The sequence below is a fragment of the Pleurodeles waltl genome, chromosome 1_2 (genome assembly GCF_031143425.1).
Source record: "Pleurodeles waltl isolate 20211129_DDA chromosome 1_2, aPleWal1.hap1.20221129, whole genome shotgun sequence".
Classification (NCBI taxonomy): Eukaryota; Metazoa; Chordata; class Amphibia; order Caudata; family Salamandridae; genus Pleurodeles; species Pleurodeles waltl.
This window is the reverse complement of record NC_090437.1, coordinates 40,016,751-40,035,052: the sequence shown is the minus strand read 5'-3', so window position 1 is coordinate 40,035,052 and position 18,302 is coordinate 40,016,751. Positions and strand designations below refer to the sequence as shown.

Genomic DNA, 18,302 nt, shown 5'->3' with positions numbered 1-18,302 from the left:
ACCACTAATGATCTTGTGCTGTGATCTGATTGGTTCATTTCACTTCACAGAAGCTGTTGAAGTGTTGTCAGACATCTAAAGTAAAAAGAAAAATACAAAAAGGTCCACCCTGACCCCTTAGGTCTGATGGGGGGGGCCCAAAAGGATTCCCCCAGGGATAAAACAATTTTTTTTTCAAATTTTATGAGCGAAAACACAGTGTATCCACGAATCCGCTCATAAGATTAAACAAAACAAAAAAAACAAAGGGCGGGATCCAGTGCTTTGTTAGCCTAATGCCCCCAGGTGGGCCAAGTCCCTGTGATTTTTTGAAAAAAAAAAAAAAAAAAAAAAGAAAGCATGAGTGGGGGGTGGGGGGGGGGGGGCGCTGCTGTTTTTACTCCCATTTCAACACCTATGAGGTTTTCCTTGCACTTCCTTCTCACCGAGTATCTCTATTAGTACCTTCCCTTTCTGTACAATTTTTCTTTGCAAATTTGATCATCTTCAGCAGCTAATCTCATTCTTTAAACAATTAAAATGTGATTGACAGAAATGGTGCTTTTGGAAATAATAATTTTGAATGACCAAGATATAGAAAAGTGTTAATCTTCAAGTCCACCTGGCTCGTTTTTAATCGCTAAAATCGCAAACACCTAACCATGAAAAAGCCCTTAAACTAAGTAAGGTTCTCTAGTCATGCCAAATTTGGTGTGCATCCATTCAGTGGTTTTAATGTAGCTGCAATCAAAAATTGCTATTGGAGCTGAAATTGGCAAATTTGTGCAAAATACCCCTACCCCCCAAATAATGATCTTTTAAAATTTTAACCCTGGACAGAACTGCACTATTTTTAGCATGCTTGACCTTAGCTGCATATGGTAAGCGAGTACAAAACTTGCTGTGGAGCCATAAGTGCACAATGTTGACTGCCACAAGTACAGAATGCCGACTGCCTCTGTGCAATATATGTATATATATAAATAGATTTATATAGGTACACTGTGTTTGAAAAGGAAAATTTAACATTAAGGGTACTTAGGACTATCCCTACCTGGTCGCCACTGAGAAGTTCTGATATTTCTTCATGTTGCATGTTGGAGTTTAGGTGATCTTTTTTAAATTATACCATATGACCTCACATATCATAGGGCAAAGACTGTCTACAACACAGGCTTGACAGATCATGTCTGGTTGATTGCCATTTAAGTTTGGCCATCCACGAAGTACTTGGTACAGAGCAAACGATGTGCGTAGAATGACCTTGGTTCACCTATGGAAACCTATGCATCTGAAATCATGCACAGACACGGCAATGGCACATATAGTTAGCTCAGTAAAGTATAAATTGCGAATGTCATTTTTTTTGCATTTAAAATGTGGTGTTATGGCTGACATTTTTACCTAAGTTTAACCTTTATTTTTTCATTGAAGTCTGAGTGTTTTTTTTTATGTAAAGTTTTATATATCATTACCATTCCTAATTATAAAGTCACTTTAACCTTTGGTTCTTGTAGGAAAGTACCATCTTGCCTGGCATGTTACCCCCATTTTTCACTGTATATATGTTGTTTTAGTTGTATGTGTCACTGGGACCCTGCCAGCCAGGGCCCCAGTGCTCATAAGTGTGCCCTGAATGTGTTACCTGTGTTATGACTAACTGTCTCACTGAGGCTCTGCTATCCAGAACCTCAGTGGTTATGCTCTCTCATTTCTTTCCAAATTGTCACTAACAGGCTAGTGACCAATTTCACCAATTTACATTGGCATACTGGAACACCCTTATAATTCCCTAGTATATGGTACTGAGGTACCCAGGGTATTGGGGTTCCAGGAGATCCCTATGGGCTGCAGCATTTCTTTTGCCACCCATAGGGAGCTCTGACAATTCTTACACAGGCCTGACACTGCAGCCTGAGTGAAATAACGTCCACGTTATTTCACAGCCATTTACCACTGCACTTAAGTAACTTATAAGTCACCTATATGTCTAACCTTTACCTGGTAAAGGTTAGGTGCTAAGTTACTTAGTGTGAGGGCACCCTGACACTAGCCAAGGTGTCCCCACATTGTTCAGGGAAAATTCCCCGGACTTTGTGAGTGCGGGGACACCATTACACGCGTGCACTACACATAGGTCACTACCTATGTGTAGCTTCACAATGGTAACTCCGAATATGGGCATGTAACATGTCTATGATCATGGAATTGCCCCCTCTATGCCACCCTGGCATTGTTGGCACAATCCCATGATCCCACGGGTCTGTAGCACAGACCCGGGTACTGCCAGACTGCCTTTTCAGGGGTTTCACTGCAGCTGCTGCTGCTGCCAACCCCTCAGACAGGTTTCTGCCCTCCTGGGGTCCAGCCAGGCTTGGCCCAGGAAGGCAGAACAAAGGACTTCCTCAGAGAGAGGGTGTTACACCCTCTCCCTTTGGAAAAAGGTGTTAAGGCAGGGGAGGAGTAGCCTCCCCCAGCCTCTGGAAATGCTTTCATGGGCACAGATGGTGCCCATTTCTGCATAAGCCAGTCTACACCGGTTCAGGGACCCCTCAGCCCTGCTCTGGCGCGAAACTGGACAAAGGAAAGGGGAGTGACCACTCCCCTGACCTGCACCTCCCCTGGGAGGTGCCCAGAGCTCCTCCAGTGTGCTCCAGACCGCTGCCATCTTGGAAACAGAGGTGCTCCTGGCACACTGGACTGCTCTGAGTGGCAGGGCCAGCAGATGACATCAGAGACTCCTTCTGATAGGCTCCTTCAGGTGTTGCTAGCCTATCCTCTCTCCTAAGTAGCCAAACCCTCTTTTCTGGCTATTTAGGGTCTCTGCTTTGGGGATTTCCTTAGATAACGAATGCAAGAGCTCATCAGAGTTCCTCTGCATCTCTCTCTTCACCTTCTGCCAAGGAATCGACTGCTGACCGCGCTAGAAGCCTGCAAAACTGCAACAAAGTAGCAAAGACGACTACTGCGACACTGTAGCGCTGATCCTGCCGCCTTCTCGACTGTTTTCCTGGTGGTGCATGCTGTGGGGGTAGTCTGCCTCCTCTCTGCACTAGAAGCTCCGAAGAAATCTCCCGTGGGTCGGCGGAATCTTCCCCCTGCAACCGCAGGCACCAAAGAACTGCATCACCGGTCCTCTGGGTCTCCTCTCAGCACGACGAGCGAGGTCCCTTGAACTCAGCAACTCTGTCCAAGTGACTCCCACAGTCCAGTGACTCTTCAGTCCAAGTTTGGTGGAGGTAAGTCCTTGCCTCCCCACGCCAGACTGCATTGCTGGGAACCGCGTCTTTTGCAGCTACTCTGGCTCCTGTGCACTTTCCAGGATTTCCTTTGTGCACAGCCAAGCCTGGGTCCACAGCACTCTAACCTGCATTGCACGACCTCCTGAGTTGTCCTCTGGCAGCGTGGGACTCTCTTGTGCAACTTCGGGTGAGCACCGTTTCACTCCACTTCGTAGTGCCTGTTCCGGCACTTCTGTGGGTGCTGCCTGCTTCTGAGAGGGCTCCTTGTCTTGCTGGGCGCCCCCTCTGTCCCCTGACGCAATTGGCGACATCCTGGTCCCTCCTGGGCCACAGCAGCACCCAAAAACCCTAACCGCGAGCTTTGCAGCTAGCAAGGCTTGTTTGCGGTCTTTCGGCGGGAAAACACTTCTGCACGACTCTTCACTACGTGGGACATCCATCCTCTAAAGGGGAAGTTTCTAGCCCTTGTCGTTCCTGCAGAATCCTCAGCTTCTACTTCCTAGTAGCAGCTTCTTTGCACCCACAGCTGGCATTTCCTGGGCATCTGCCCACTCTCGACTTGATCGTGACTTTTGGACTTGGTCCCCTTGTTCCACAGGTACTCTAGTCTGGAAATCCATCATTGTTGCATTGCTGGTGTTGGTCTTTCCTGCAGAATTCCCCTATCACGACTTCTGTGCTCTTTGGGGAACTTCAGTGCACTTTGCACTCACTTTTCAGGGTCTTGGGGTGGGCTATTTTTCTAACCCTCACTGTTTTCTTACAGTCCCAGCGACCCTCTACAAGGTCACATAGGTTTGGGGTCCATTCGTGGTTCGCATTCCACTTTTTGAGTGTATGGTTTGTGTTGCCCGTATCCCTATGTGCTCCCATTGCATCCTATTGTAACTATACATTGTTTGCACTGTTTTCTATTGCTATACTGCATATTTTTGGTATTGTGTACATATATCTTGTGTATTGTATATTTGCTATCCTCATACTGAGGGTACTCACTGAGATACTTTGGCATATTGTCATAAAAATAAAGTACCTTTATTTTTAGTATATCTGTGATATTGTGCATATGACACTAGTGGTACTGTAGGAGCTTCACTTGTCTCCTAGTTCAGCCTAAGCTGCTCTGCTAAGCTACCATTATCTATCAGCCTAAGCTGCTAGACACCCCTATACACTAATAAGGGATACCTGGGCCTGGTGCAAGGTGTAAGTACCCCTTGGTACTCACTACAAGCCAGTCCAGCCTCCTACAGTTCTTTAGTGAATTTCCTTTGGTCAGGACTCTCGACCAACCGCCAGAGTCAGCCAACCTCTGCTGCACATAGTCAACGACTTAAGTCGTTGACTATGTGCAGCAGCTTTAAGTCGACCAGTCAACCTTAAGGCCGGCTGTAGTTTTGCGGCGTATGACCTTTAACCCCCAACCTTCTATTTGTTTAAAATAAATATTGGTCTCGCTGGACGATTTTGGGACTGCGATGAACCCCCCCCCAAAATTGAATTTGTGTCCCAAAACACAAGGGCTAAGCGGTCAGGGTATCCGGCCCTGGCCTCTTCTATATGGTGTTAAAAATATTTTCAGGACTCAGGGACGGAGTCCCTGAGTCCTGTAAAGGTGGCCACAAGATTGTTTTTGATGTTGCTGCTGCCGATCACATTGATTGGTCCCATGGGGCTCCAGTGGTCCTGTCCAATCAGAATTAATTTTTTTCTTCACAGGAGTCCTGCTGCAACAAATACCCTATACATTTTCAACTTTTATTTCTGTAAAATGGCTGAACAGAATAACACTAAAACACTGAAAACAATTTTTTGTGAAAAGATCTACTGTTTAAGCCAAATTTGATGTAATTCTCTTCATCACTTTTTTTCTGTATCATTGTTTAATTATCTCTATGGAAATTGCATGAGGAGAAAAGCATGATCTACTTAATGTATCACCCTGAAACGTTCCAGGAAGGAGTTGAGATGGATGAAAGTTTGTTTTTTAAGTTTTAGAAAGATATTTGCAACTGTTTTTTCTTCAAAGTCTTGAGTCACTAGGTACAATGATTGCACCAATGAGTGTGTATGTGCATGGGCATCGGCTCCATTGTTAGATTTTATTCCACTGTTGTGGTTGAACATGCTTCAGCGAGCTCACGATCAGTGCCTTCTGGTGTTGTCTTCGGGCCTTTTCTGATCCACTCTATTTGTCAGTATTGTATTTTTTTGGTGTTTCCTGTGTTGTATTGAATCATCATGTCCCATCCTGTTTGGCCTCCTAGACTCCTTCACCATCCTGCCTGGGGCATCTCCCCTTCTGGGCTGTTTCATTGGACTGTTCAGTCCATGAGAATGTTCTGTGATGGAAAGAACTCCATTTCAAACCTGTGTTGTGCTTAATTTCCAAGGAAGGACCTACACAAGCATGTGTCTGTCTCCAAATGACAATGATACACTCTACAAAGCTTGCCTCCCCTTTTGCAACAAACAAACTATCTAGTATCATTTCGATAGATGCCTTAAGCCTGTATCCGTGGCCTACAAACAAAGCAACAACACTCCAGATCTCTTCAGTTAGCAAGACATTCAAAAGTGACCCCTGTCCAAGAGCATCTTCTGTGGAGGCTCAAGTCCATTCCTGTGAGGATTGGGGCAAAGTTCGAAGATGGCTGTCTGGAGTACAACCACCACCCCACCTCCACTACCCTGACATGTAACAGAGGCCAATTACCACCCTCAAGGGAATCAGGCATCAAGCCCTGAAGCCAGCCACCTGGCTTCCAGTCCATCACTGTGCGAAGACCATGGTTGGCACCAATAGCACCCTTTGGATCTGACACCGTCACCAACTGGTGCCAAAGCAAATTTTGAAGCTGTGCCATTTGCCGCCAACGTTGATACCCTTGTCTGACCCAAAACAGTTGGTGGGGACATTAAATACCTCACTGAACCCAAAGCACTTGGCGCTGATGTCAACAACTGGGCCACTATAGCCTGCATAATCCTCTGCCCGCTCCACAGAATTTTTAAGTCGATCCCCATCTCCACCAGGAAGACTGACACTCAGACCCTTGCCTCAAGCTGACTCGACTACGGAAATGCGCTCTACGCCGGAACCACTAAACAGATAATGAGGCCAGACCATCCGGAACACAGCAGCAAGACTTGTCCTCGACCTCCCCAGAAGAACCAGCATCACCCCACACCTAGGTGCTACCAGAGAAACTGAACACTCTACAGAAGCGGATTCACACTTACCCACTGATGGGTTGAAGTCTCACTTGGCTTCCATCAAAGCCAAAAGACTGCTTCTAAAAAGCACAAGCTTGCCTACGAGGAAGCCATCGATATCCTGCCACCAGCAGCACTGAAGACTTTGACGAGACATAAGGCAACCAGTCCTCCTCCTTTGTCTCGTCCTTTTCCTCAGACTCCTACTTATTCTCTACCAGAGCTTCCACCTCTGCTTTCCCCGGTGATGGTGTTCCTTCCCTAAAACAAGACATCTGGTCACTTGATCCGAATGTGACAAGGCCCTTTGCTACTGCTTGTAATATCTGTAAGTCACCTCTATCAGCACGCCTTTCATCTCTAAGGCAGGGTACATTATATTACAACTAGGGGCATATGCACAGGAGCCAATATGCCCCTACTAAGTCTTTGTCGATTCTTAGACATAGTAAGTGTGCAGGGAAGCCATTTGAAGTACATGTGCTTGACACTGGTCAATAACAGTTTCCAGCTACATGATGGCTTCTCTGAACATAGGAATTGTTGGTATCAAATATCTCGTATTAATAAGCCCTCACTGAATCCAGTGATAGATGTATTAATACATGTTCCCAGAGGTTACCTTAAAAGTGGCCCCTGAAAAACCTTCCCGACTGCTAGTGTATTACTGACTGGTCTAAACCAGCAGAGCCACCCTAGAGAGATTTCTGCCCTCCTGAGGTGAAAGCAAGTGCTCTCGGGGCCAGGAACAAAGCCTGCTCTGAGTGGTGGTGTTTTCACCTGTTCGAGACAGGATCGGCATTCCAGGGCGGGAAGCTTCAAAGGACCCGCTTCAATGGACCAAGAGGAGAAGAACAAAGAAGAGTCTCACTGCCTGGTGACAACAGCAGAAGAGCTGTGGACGTTTTGACGCAAAAACGCTGCCAAAACGCAGCCTGCACCTCTGTTGACAGTCGCAAAAGAGTGACTCATCTTGCAAAGCTGGAGAAGTACCTAAGCCTTGGGTAGCCTGCCAGCATCTTGAAAATCTCCCTTGGAGTAGACAAGCTAGTTCCCTGCAGGCCGCAGGCACCAAAAAGCAGAGTCTGGTACACTGCCTTGCAGCTTTCTGGTCCCGACAGATGCCAGTCGGCCAGGTGGACGTACCCATGCTCTGGTGGACCAGGACTGTCCCCCCGCCGAGTGTGATGACACCAGAACCAATTGGAGCTGTGCGGCACCAATCCCTGGGGTACCAGTTGCCCTACACCCACCGCCAACAGTGAGGGTCCATGCAGGATCCCCACTACAGTAGGACCAAGCAGCCATAGAGGAATGTCAGCACCGTTGTGACCCACTTTGTGAGTGGTCCAGCATTCTTGATTTTGCTCCTCCCAGCTGTTGGCCCTAACTGCGAGGAGCATCTTTGCGCACAGAGCCCTGCCTCCCTATCCACTCTGCACTCGAGCTCCTGAAGAACCGGCTGTGCTTTCCTGCTCTAAGACCCCTCTGAGACCTGAGTCCTTGTTTAGTAGCTCTTGGACTTGTCCGCAAGTCTTCCTTTGCAGCTTGCTTCCAGATGATCCCTCTTCTCCCTAGCATGCCCAGCTATAACCTCACCCAGCACCCTCCTACCTGTGGAATTTCGGGTGTTCCAAATTAATTGCTTGTAGTTTTTTGGACATGGGGCCCCTACATCTCTAAACCCAGAAAGTGAACCCCTGAAACTGACTGTACCTACTTTTATTCATTATTGACTTTTCCTTCCATAGGATTGCATTGTGAAAAAAGGCGCACACGTTTAAACTCTTTACTTACCTTTAAGAAATAATAACAAAAGCAGTACTTACTCTTTTACAAAGTTCTCGGTTTCAAAACATAATACAAAAATAATTGTTCGGTCTCAAATTTATTTTTGAGTGTGTGCCTCACTTATTGCCTCTGTGAGTACAACAAATGCTTTGCACTGCCCTCTGATACACCTAGCTGCTTGCCCACACTACAACAAAAGAGAGGGTTAATGTTATTTATTTTTGCCTCTGCCAACCAATTCGGGATCCACTGGACTCTCTGCACGGTGTACTAGTTTTTAGTGCACCATATAGAGAGCCAGCTTCCTACATAGGATTATTACTCTCATGGTGTGGCCAATAAGTGCAAGTAGTCCCCTTCAGACATTCTGTACATCTGGAGTCAGTTACCACCAGACTCCCTAGTTGTTCACACCGTCCTTAAACGTGCAAGTTCTGGCAACAGGGGACACGCCTCAACCAGGCAAAGAGCGCAAGAAGATTCACACAGGCAGCAAGAGCGTTGGTGCCCAGTACGCCTCCCATTGATGCATCACCTACTCGTCGGCTTGATCGATTGCTATGACTTGGCCCACTGGGATTAAATCAAGGACCTTCTCCAGCACCTTCCTGACCAATACCGCAAATAAGATCAATACCTCGTGGCCGAGGGCAATGTCATCTCTAATGCTACCGTCCGATGTGCCTAGTAGGCTGCTGACACCACAGCTCCCAGGATCAATTCCAGTGTTCTGATCTGCAGCCATGCCTAGCTGCATGTCTTTGTCTTCAAGTTAGAAGTACAGCAGCATTCGCTCAACTTGCTCTTCGATGAGAGCACCTCTTCGATCGACAGGTTGACCGAATGCTGGAGAAAATCAAGAAGGACACTAGCACTGCAAAGGCTATGTGGGCTTTGCAGAAACCTTCTGTCCGCAGTTCTTTCTGGAAGTACCAATAGTGTGGAGGCTCCAAGGCCACCTCTCCACAGGTCACCACTTCCTGATCAACAACACAACCCACCAGCAGTGCTTGGTGCATACCCAGACCACCATAAACCACCTTCAAATTCTGTTGGTTCATTATAAGTGCCACAAAGTCCCACTTCCAGCCCCTCCAGGTCCAAGCTTTCTTACTTCTGTCATAGGGAGAGCCTTCCATAGTCCAGTAAGGGTTCAAGACTTTCTGCCTCCTTTTCTGCCAGATCAGCAGGTAACTGTTTGGACAGTTAGGAGCCTCCTCGTTGTGATAGCCTCTTGCATTGCCGTAGACCCTCACTCCCGGCTACACATGTGTCCATTGCAGGAGTACCTTGCAGCACAGTGGTCACAAGTGGAGGGTCACTGCGTGGATCGAGTGTTCTTTTGGAGCGGTACTCCACGCTCTCTGCAGTGGTAGAAAGCCAACAACCTGTTGCACAGTGGCTCTTTCTTGACCCAGTTCCACAGGTGCCACCCACAACAGACTTGTCCCTCTCTGGTTGTGGGATGCACTTGCAAGATCTCACTCTCCAAGATTGGGGTGACTCCCCATCAACAGGGTCTTCACACCAATCACCTCAAACTGTTAGCCATCCAGCTAGCACTCAAATTCTTCATCTGTCACATTCACCACAAGGTTGTCCAGGTTGACACCAACAACATAACCGCTATGTACTACATTCAGAAACAAGGTGGATCACACACCCCAGAGTCGTTGATGCTCGTTCAGAGCTTTTGGTGGTGGGCACTCCACCAAAGCACCAGCCTACTAGCTTGATACCTTTGGGAGCCAACAATGACTTTGCAGACCTCCTCAGCAGGACGCAACAACAAGTCCATGAGTGGGAACTGCACCCGCATGTCCGACTCCTGTACTTCTGCCATTGGGGGTTTCCCAAAGTTGATCTTTTCCCCACTGCCAAAAATGCCAAATTCCCAAACTTCGCCTCCAGGTACCCATATCTGCAGTCACTGGGCAATGCTGTATGGATCAACTGGTAAGGGATATTTGCCTATACTTTTCCTCCTCTCCCACTCCTTCTGTGCTTAGTGCGGAGGCATCTGCAGACATCCCTGACTCTCATCCTGGTGGCTCTCAATTGGGCTCGGCAGCCCTGGTTCACCAGCCTTCTCGACCTATCCATAGTCCTGCATGAGAGGCTGCCCAACTGGCCGAATCTTCTCACACATAGCCACTTCACAATCCAGCACTGGGATCTCAGGCACCTCAATCTTACAATTTGGTTCCTGAGGTCCTAGATTTTGGTTATCTTAAACTTCTTCTGGAATGCATGGTTATCCTCGAGGCACACGGGCCAGCTACTCAAGCCTTATAGTCTGCCAAATGGAAGAGGTTGATGCACTACTGCCTTCCAAGGCACATTGACCCTCTAGCTGCGAGAGTTCAAGACATTGTCTGCTATCCAATCCTGCAGACCTTAGGACTCGCATAAACTTCCACCAGGCTTCACTTGGCTGCAGTGACCGCTTACCTCCAGAACATGGAACACACCTCAATATCCCCGTCATTAAGGCCTTCATGGAGGGACTCAAGAGAGAGATACCTTCTAAAGTCATACCAGCTCTGATGTGAAACCTTAATGTTGTCTTTACACAACTTATGGGCCATCTATTTGAGCCCCTACACTCTTGTTCCTTACAATGCCTTTCCTGGAATGTAACTTTCCTGGTAGCCATCACCTCCCTCAGACGTGTTTGTGAGCTTCTGGCACTAACCCTGGAAGAACCTTTCTTCCAAGTTCCTAGGGATAGGGTTGGTCCCTCACACCAGCCCCAGATTTTTCCACCTTAACCAGATCATAGACACTCAAGTGTACTTCCCTTCCCCAGACACAGTAGCTAAAAGGGCTCCCCATAGCCTTGATGTTAAAAACAAAACCTGAATGTACTTTGTAAATAGGACAAAACCATCATGTAAAATACAGCAGCTCTATGTCTTGTTCTCCAAGCCACACAAGGGCCTTGCTGCCTTCAAAGCCAGTATAGCACATTACTTTGTCACATTTACCCAAATATGTTACTCAAAGGCCAAACAGCATTTTGTCAGTTAATTCCAGGCCTCATTCTACACGTAAAAAAGGAGCCTATCTGGCCTTTCTAGGGAATATCCCCATAGCTGACATCTGCAGATCAGCTACATGGTCCACTCTGAACACTTTCACTAAACACTACTGTTTGGACATCCTAGCACTCTAACAAGCTAACATTGGCCAAGCTGTACTTCATACTCTTTTCCAGTCCTCTGCAAAATCCTCTGGCTAGCCACAACTTGGGGGAAAACTGCATTACAGTCTGTGCAATGCATGTGTATCTACAACTATGCATTCCACAAATGGAAAATGCAGCTTACCCTGTAAGCATCTGTTTGTGGCATGTATTGCTTTAGATTCATCAGCACCCACAGAAACCTATAGTTGTTGCAGATTCCTTTTTTCCTAGCTTTACTTTATCATCGCACGCACATCTTTTTTCTGTCCTTTCACTCCATTCCTCCTTTCACCTACCTTGCAGAAAAACAATCTAACAATGGAGCTGATTCCCATGCACATATCCAGTCATAGGAGGAGTCTCTATACCTAGTGATTCAAAAAACAGGTTGCCCACATCTGAGCCCAACACTAGATAACGGGAGTATGCACAACATGCAAATCTACAGCTCTACATGCCGCAAACATGCTTAAAGGGTACGCAACATTTTCCAGAGATATAATATTTATTTTCGGGACTTAACCCCCCTTTTCTGCTTTATTTAGGGCTATATATATACCATTACTTGTTTAGAGTTTATATATATATATATATAGAGAGAGAGAGAGAGAGAGAGAGATGTTCCTTTGTACTAAACCATATTTACTATCCACATTTATCCATATCTTTACCTTTTTCAAAAATTATTTCTTTATTTCAGTTTAATATTTTCGCGTAAACTCTACTTTGTTTCCAGTTGATTTTTTTCTTCTTTTTTTCTATCCCCATCTTTTTTAAAGATTTGCACCTATAAATATATTTGATAACAATAATACTTATACTTAACAGTATTGTAATGCCCTCTGCCATGTAGTGACTCATGATGTTGTGCCTTTTTAGTAGCACAGTATAGTGTCCTCCACTTCATGTTTAAGGTGAATTTCCCCTGCAAGTTCTAAAGGAGGATGAGCTAGACAAGAGATAAGGGAATTCACTCTCAAGGTTTTTCCAGTACTCTTGGGATTTGATTAGGAATGGGTCGGTTAACTCTGAGCTACGATTTTGAAGGTATTTAGTGCATCGGATAATTATCAAATGCATTAAATGGCCCAACCTTCTTTCATTTTCGGCAGGTCAACCTTGCCAAACTTTAACAGGGTAAAATCATACGGTATTCACAGTATCATGCTGATTTTCGTGCATTAAGCACCAAAATCTGCATGTTATTCCCCAGTAACTCGGAATAGGTGTTATCATACCCGATACATAATGTACTCCGTGCTATCAATATGTATCAGGTGTGATAAATGGCATCTAAAATCATAATTAAGCTCTTAGGTGGTCGACCGCCAGGGGTAATGTAGCGTCCCTACCGCCAACAGGCTGGCGGTAGGGAGGCCCACATTACGACTGCAGCCGTAGCGCCGTGGTCGCACCGCCGCGGCCGGCGGTTTCCCGCCGTTTTAGCCCCGGCGGTGATAATCCGCCAGGGCAGCGCTGCAAGCAGCGCTGCCCTGGGGATTATGACACCCCTACCGCCAGGAAAAGGCTGGCGGTAAGGGGTGCCCTGGGGGCCCCTGCACTGCCCGTGCCACTGGCATGGGCAGAGCAGGGGCCCCCTAACAGGGTCCCGGACAGCCGCAGACAGTGAAAAGCGCGACGAGTGCAACTGCACCCGTCGCACAGCCGCAACACCGCCGGCTCCATTAGGATGTTGCGGCCTCATTCCCGCTGGGCCGGCGGGCGCAAACTTGGTTTGCGCCCGCCAGCCCAGCGGTAATGTCATTATGGGGGCCGCGGGAGTGCGGCCGCATTGGCGGCCGCACAGCGGTTACCACCTGGCGGGTGGCGGGCGGCGGTAGCTGCCCGCCAAGGTAGTAATGACCCCCCCTAGTCTTTAATCTCCCTCCTTTAAGACTCCGGCCCCCCATTTCCTAAAGGGCATCTGCTGCTTGTCAACTTTGCATTTCTAGTAATACATTTAGAAACTAGGTTTAGCTGTTGGTAGCACTCATATGTAGTGATGGAACACGCCCACAGCAAGATGATTGCCATGTAGAAAATGTTATTTGGCTTTGAAATTAGTTGATGACTTTTTTCACTCTAGGCTCTTATGATTCATGATACAAAGCCATGTCAGACGTGGGATTTAGGAACAAATTTCTTCATCCGTGAAGATGATGTGAAAAGTCAAAGAAACAGGTAGGAAACTTGATTTTAAAATCTGTTAAATGTTTTTTTTTTCCTAAGCAACCATTCCTTGCTTTTGTTACATTTAAGTTCAATTAATTCAACCCTGCAGGATGCAAATTTTATTTCTGCTTAATACAAGTGCTAGAAGTTGTAGTTTCTGAATCAGGGGTGGTTACGGTGAAGGAGCGTGGCCCCACTGGCTGTGCCAGAAACAGACAAATAAAACGAAAGATTGTGGCGAGTGGGGGGAGGGGCGGATGAGTGCACCCACGTGCACATGTGTGTTTGGCCGTCCGTCTGGGGAATAGACCTCATATTTTATACAGTTGACCAGCTCCTCAAATGTGCCTTGTTCGACGGCAAGCTTTAAATCACTCGAATTATGAAAATAGGAAACAACCCAGGAGTAAACTTTATAAAACATCCAAACTTGAAGTATTCACAGCAATAAGAGCAAGGTTTGTTTACTCATTTTAAAAGTATTTTTCCATTCATTCTAACAGTTGGGCAAAACACAGTGAATAAACTCTTTAGTGATGGACCATCGAAACATCCTTTAAGGAAGTGTTCATAGAACACTACAACTGAAATCAGATAAATAATGCAAGTACATCCGTGGTGAAATTATCAAAGGACTTAATACTTTGGTATAGGTAATCATGGAAATAGAAAATTACTCTTCAAATCATCATTTAGGAAAGTGTAAATAGAACACTACAGCTGAAATCAAAGTAATAATTCAAGTGCAGACAGTCGTGAAAGTATTAAAGGACTTAATATTTGGTCACAGGCACAGATAATCAAGGAAAGAGAAAATTACCCTGGATACACAATAATAACACACCAAATCATCTGTAGATATACATTTCTGATGGATACTTTTAATGACAGACTGCTCACCTTTGAACATCTTCCCAGCCACCAGACTGGATCTGGAAATTGTTTATAGCTGTGCTCCTACATGCCTACAGGTGGCACTTTTCGACTCCACAGTGACTCCTTACCACCCTAGAAGTGGTGGAGCCTCATATAAGTTCAAGTCCCGCAAACTGACATCAGTTCCTTTCTTTCCACACCTTCTTATGCAGACATGCAGCTCTTCTTCCATGTTGTCAGTCTTCCGATGACTCTTGAAAATTACTCTTGAGCATAGAGTGCTGGGGAACGTTTCCATGCAAGTTGACTAACCTCCATCATAATATTATCTATCTGATAGAGGCTTCTAGTTGTAGGTTCCTTACCTCTGAATTTCCCCCGCGTTCAGTGGCTCTGCTGCCCAAATCCAGCAGTCTTGTTACTATAATGAGAGTTTCTGCATCAGTACCACTCCAACCTTCCCTGACGCTCCCGGTGCCATCCACATTGTAATCCCCCCCCCCCCATTGTAATCTCCAACTCCGATACGGAGCCAGAAATACATTGTATGAAACTGATCCAGATGCTGGCAGGAGCCTTGCTTCTTATGTCTGATCCTGACCCCCTTTCTTATGGGCTAGGATACGGCGATGAACGTGAGGGGTCTCTGGACCCCTTTAGAATACAAGCTCCAGGAAGAACCACCTGTGGACTGGCATACCGACTTGGGTGAAGCCAGCGGACTGGGTACTTCTCCAGATACTGGCATGCTTACTCCCCCTACTGTGGCTAAGTGGGAGGAAGCTTCCTATTCTATAGTGTTAAGAAGAGCAGATGAGGTCCTGGACCTTGAGCTGCCTTCCGTGGCTGTCAGGACTAACCTCCTGACAGAGGTGCTTCACCCAGGCATTTCCTTCTCAGAACCCATGCCCCCATTAAATGAAGCCGTCATGGATGTCCTACTTGGGTACCTGGTCTAAACCCAGCACAGGATCTCCTGTTAACAGGACAATTGCCCTCCGTCATTGCCCCGCTCCATGGGACCCAAGTTTTCCTACAGAACACCCCACCCCTGAGACTTGGTTATCCAAACCTCTACTTTCCAGGGCGCGTTCCCTTGACCCACCCCAGCTAGGGAATGCAAGAGGTTGGACACACTTGGGAAGAAGATTTTTTTTTCTTCCACCAGCTTTGCATTTCTGTATGGGAACACTGCACGACTTTTGGACTGTTATTCCCACACAATGTGGAATATGGGTGGGCAAGTGCTGCCGCAGGTCCCTGAGGTGGTCCAGACTGTACTGTCTCAGACTGTTGCTGATGGGAGAGATGCAGCAAAGTTCACCATCCATTGTGGACTGGACATGGCTGCCTCGCTAAGCAGAGAGGTTTCATCAACAGTAGCACTGAGGTGTCACACCTAGTTAAGGACGTCTGGCTTTTTAGGGGATGCCAAGCTACTTTGATGGACATGCCCTTTGATGGCACCCATCTCTTTGGAGACAAAGCAGACTCGGCGCTCAAGGGCTTCAATGATTCCTACAGGAAATTCCTTGGGCTTCGCAGCAGCCCCTCACCCCCTCAGTCTGCCTTTCGTTCCTTTTGTGACTACAGATGGGGCCTCCAACCATGTCCATTCCTGGCCAGCCACCGTGCCATGCATGCTGCCTAGCCCCTGCATGGGATTCACTGACCTTGTGGATCAGAGAGCCAGCTGTGTGGACAGTCTGCCGGCCCCTACACCCACTCTGCAACAGCCTGTAAGCCTTCCTAGTCTGACTCTGCCCCACCTGGGGCCAGTTCGAGGCAGAATTAATCATCAACTGCTCAGCTGGCAATCCATCACATCAGATACGTGGCTTTTGAAGATAGTCTTCAAGACTACACCTCCATCCATGCCACCATCATACAATTGGATGATGGAAGATCACTTATCCCTTCTCCATGAGGAAGTTACAGCTCTTTTGGCCAAGGAAGCCATAGAGTGGGTTCCCGTGTCAAAAGTATTTCGCGGTTGCTATTACCTGGTACCAAAAAAAGACAAGGACTTCCGCTCTGTCCTAGACCTTCGGTCCCTCAATCTCTTCCTCAAGAAGGAGAAGTTCAAGATGCTCACTTTGGCTCAGGTTCTGTCTGCCCTGGACCCAGGAGACTGCATGGTAGTGTTGGGCTTGCAGGACACTTATTTTTTCATTCCCGGCTTGCCTGCCCACAGACCTTACTTTCAGTTCACAGTAGGCAATGAGCATTTTCAATTTACTCTGCTCTACATTGGCCTTACCAGCGCCCCTCGGGTCTTCACCAAGGTGATGGCAGTGGTTGCTGCTCATCTGTGCAGATCAGGGTTTCCAGTCTTTCCCTATCTTGATGACTGGCTGTTGAAGGCAGGCTTGCCACAGTCATCTCCCACCTCCAGACTATGGCAGACCATCCGCATTCACTGGGGTGCACTCTAAACGTGCCCAAACCATATTGACTTTCTCTCAGATGCTCCGTTTCGTCTGAGCTGGTCTGGACGCAATGCGTTGTCGGGCCTATCCTCCCGATCGGCGAGTCCAGGATATTCAGGTTATGATACTGATGTTTCAGCCTTTATCCTAGATTTCAGTGAGAATCACTCTGAGGCTGCTGGGCCTCATACCATTCTGAATCCTGCTGGTGACACATGCCAGCTGGCATATGCAGGCTCTGGAGTGGGACCTGAAGTTCCAATGGTTGCATCATCAGGGGAATCTCTTCGACAAGGCCCAGATCTCGGCGGGAACTGTGAAAGATCTGCAGTGGTGGTTAACAAACTGCGTTTGGTTTAGAGTCTGCCCTTTCCATCCAGATCTGACAGATGCATCACTCCTGGGATTGGGTGGCCATATGGGAGAGGTGGAGATCATAGACATCTGGTCTCTGGCAGAATCTGGACTCCCTATTAATCTTTTGGAGCTCTGTGTGATTCGGCTAGCATTAAAAACATGTCTTCCCTCTATTAAGAGAAAGATGGGCAGGTGTTTGTGGACACTGGTTCTGCTATGGGATACTGCAACAAGCAGGGCAGGGTGGGGTCATGGACCCTTTGTAAGGAGGATCTGCGCCTCTGGTGATGGGATGGAATGTCATGGCATATCCATGGTGGTTTAATACCTGCGGGTTTTCTGAACGCCAGAGCAGACAAACTCAGCCTAAAATGCTTAGCGGATCATAAATGGCATATCGATCCAGATGTGGCGCAAGGTCTCTTTTAGCAGTGGGGAGAGCCTTGGTTAGATCTGTTTGCTTCTGCAGAGAACAAACAGTAAGCAGTTTTGTGCGTTGGAGTTTCCAAGGCACAAATAGCTCAGGGACGCTTTTCATCTCAAGTGGAGCTCAGGCTTCCTGTACACCTTTCCACCCATACCACTTCTGCCCAGAGCTTTCAAGAAGATCAAGAATGACTAGGCCCAAGTAACCCTTTTGGCTCCGGACTGGGCATGGAGAGTGTAGTACCCCGAGCTGCTGAGCATGTCAATTGATCCTGCGATCAGACTGTCCCTTCGGGGGGTCTCCTGTTACAACAGCAGGGGAGGGTTCTGCTCCCGAACTTGTCCATTCTCAGCTTTCTTGCGAGGAGATTGAGCTGCGACAGTTGACATCGTTTGACCTTCTGCCCCGAAGTCTGTAACATAATCTTTGCAGCCAGGCATCCCTCCACCAAAACAGTATAGGGGGGTTATTACAACTTTGGAGGAGGTGTTAATCCGTCCCAAAAGTGACGGATATACCACCAGCCGTATTACGAGTTCCATAGGATATAATGGACTCGTAATACGGCTGGTGGTATATCCGTCACTTTTGGGATGGATTAACACCTCCAAAGTTGTAATAACCCC

General features: G+C 47.1%; 1 protein-coding gene across 4 annotated transcripts in view; it reads left to right on the top strand.

Annotated features, from left to right (window-relative positions):
- The window catches only part of UBA6 (ubiquitin like modifier activating enzyme 6), a 610,892-nt gene that overhangs the window by 98,203 nt on the left and 494,387 nt on the right, over positions 1-18,302 (top strand). For all 4 annotated transcript variants that reach the window (XM_069235825.1, XM_069235816.1, XM_069235844.1 and 1 more), the window contains one exon: positions 13,502-13,596. In XM_069235825.1, the coding sequence (XP_069091926.1) occupies positions 13,502-13,596 (95 nt within the window). The remainder of the gene's footprint in view (positions 1-13,501; positions 13,597-18,302) is intronic.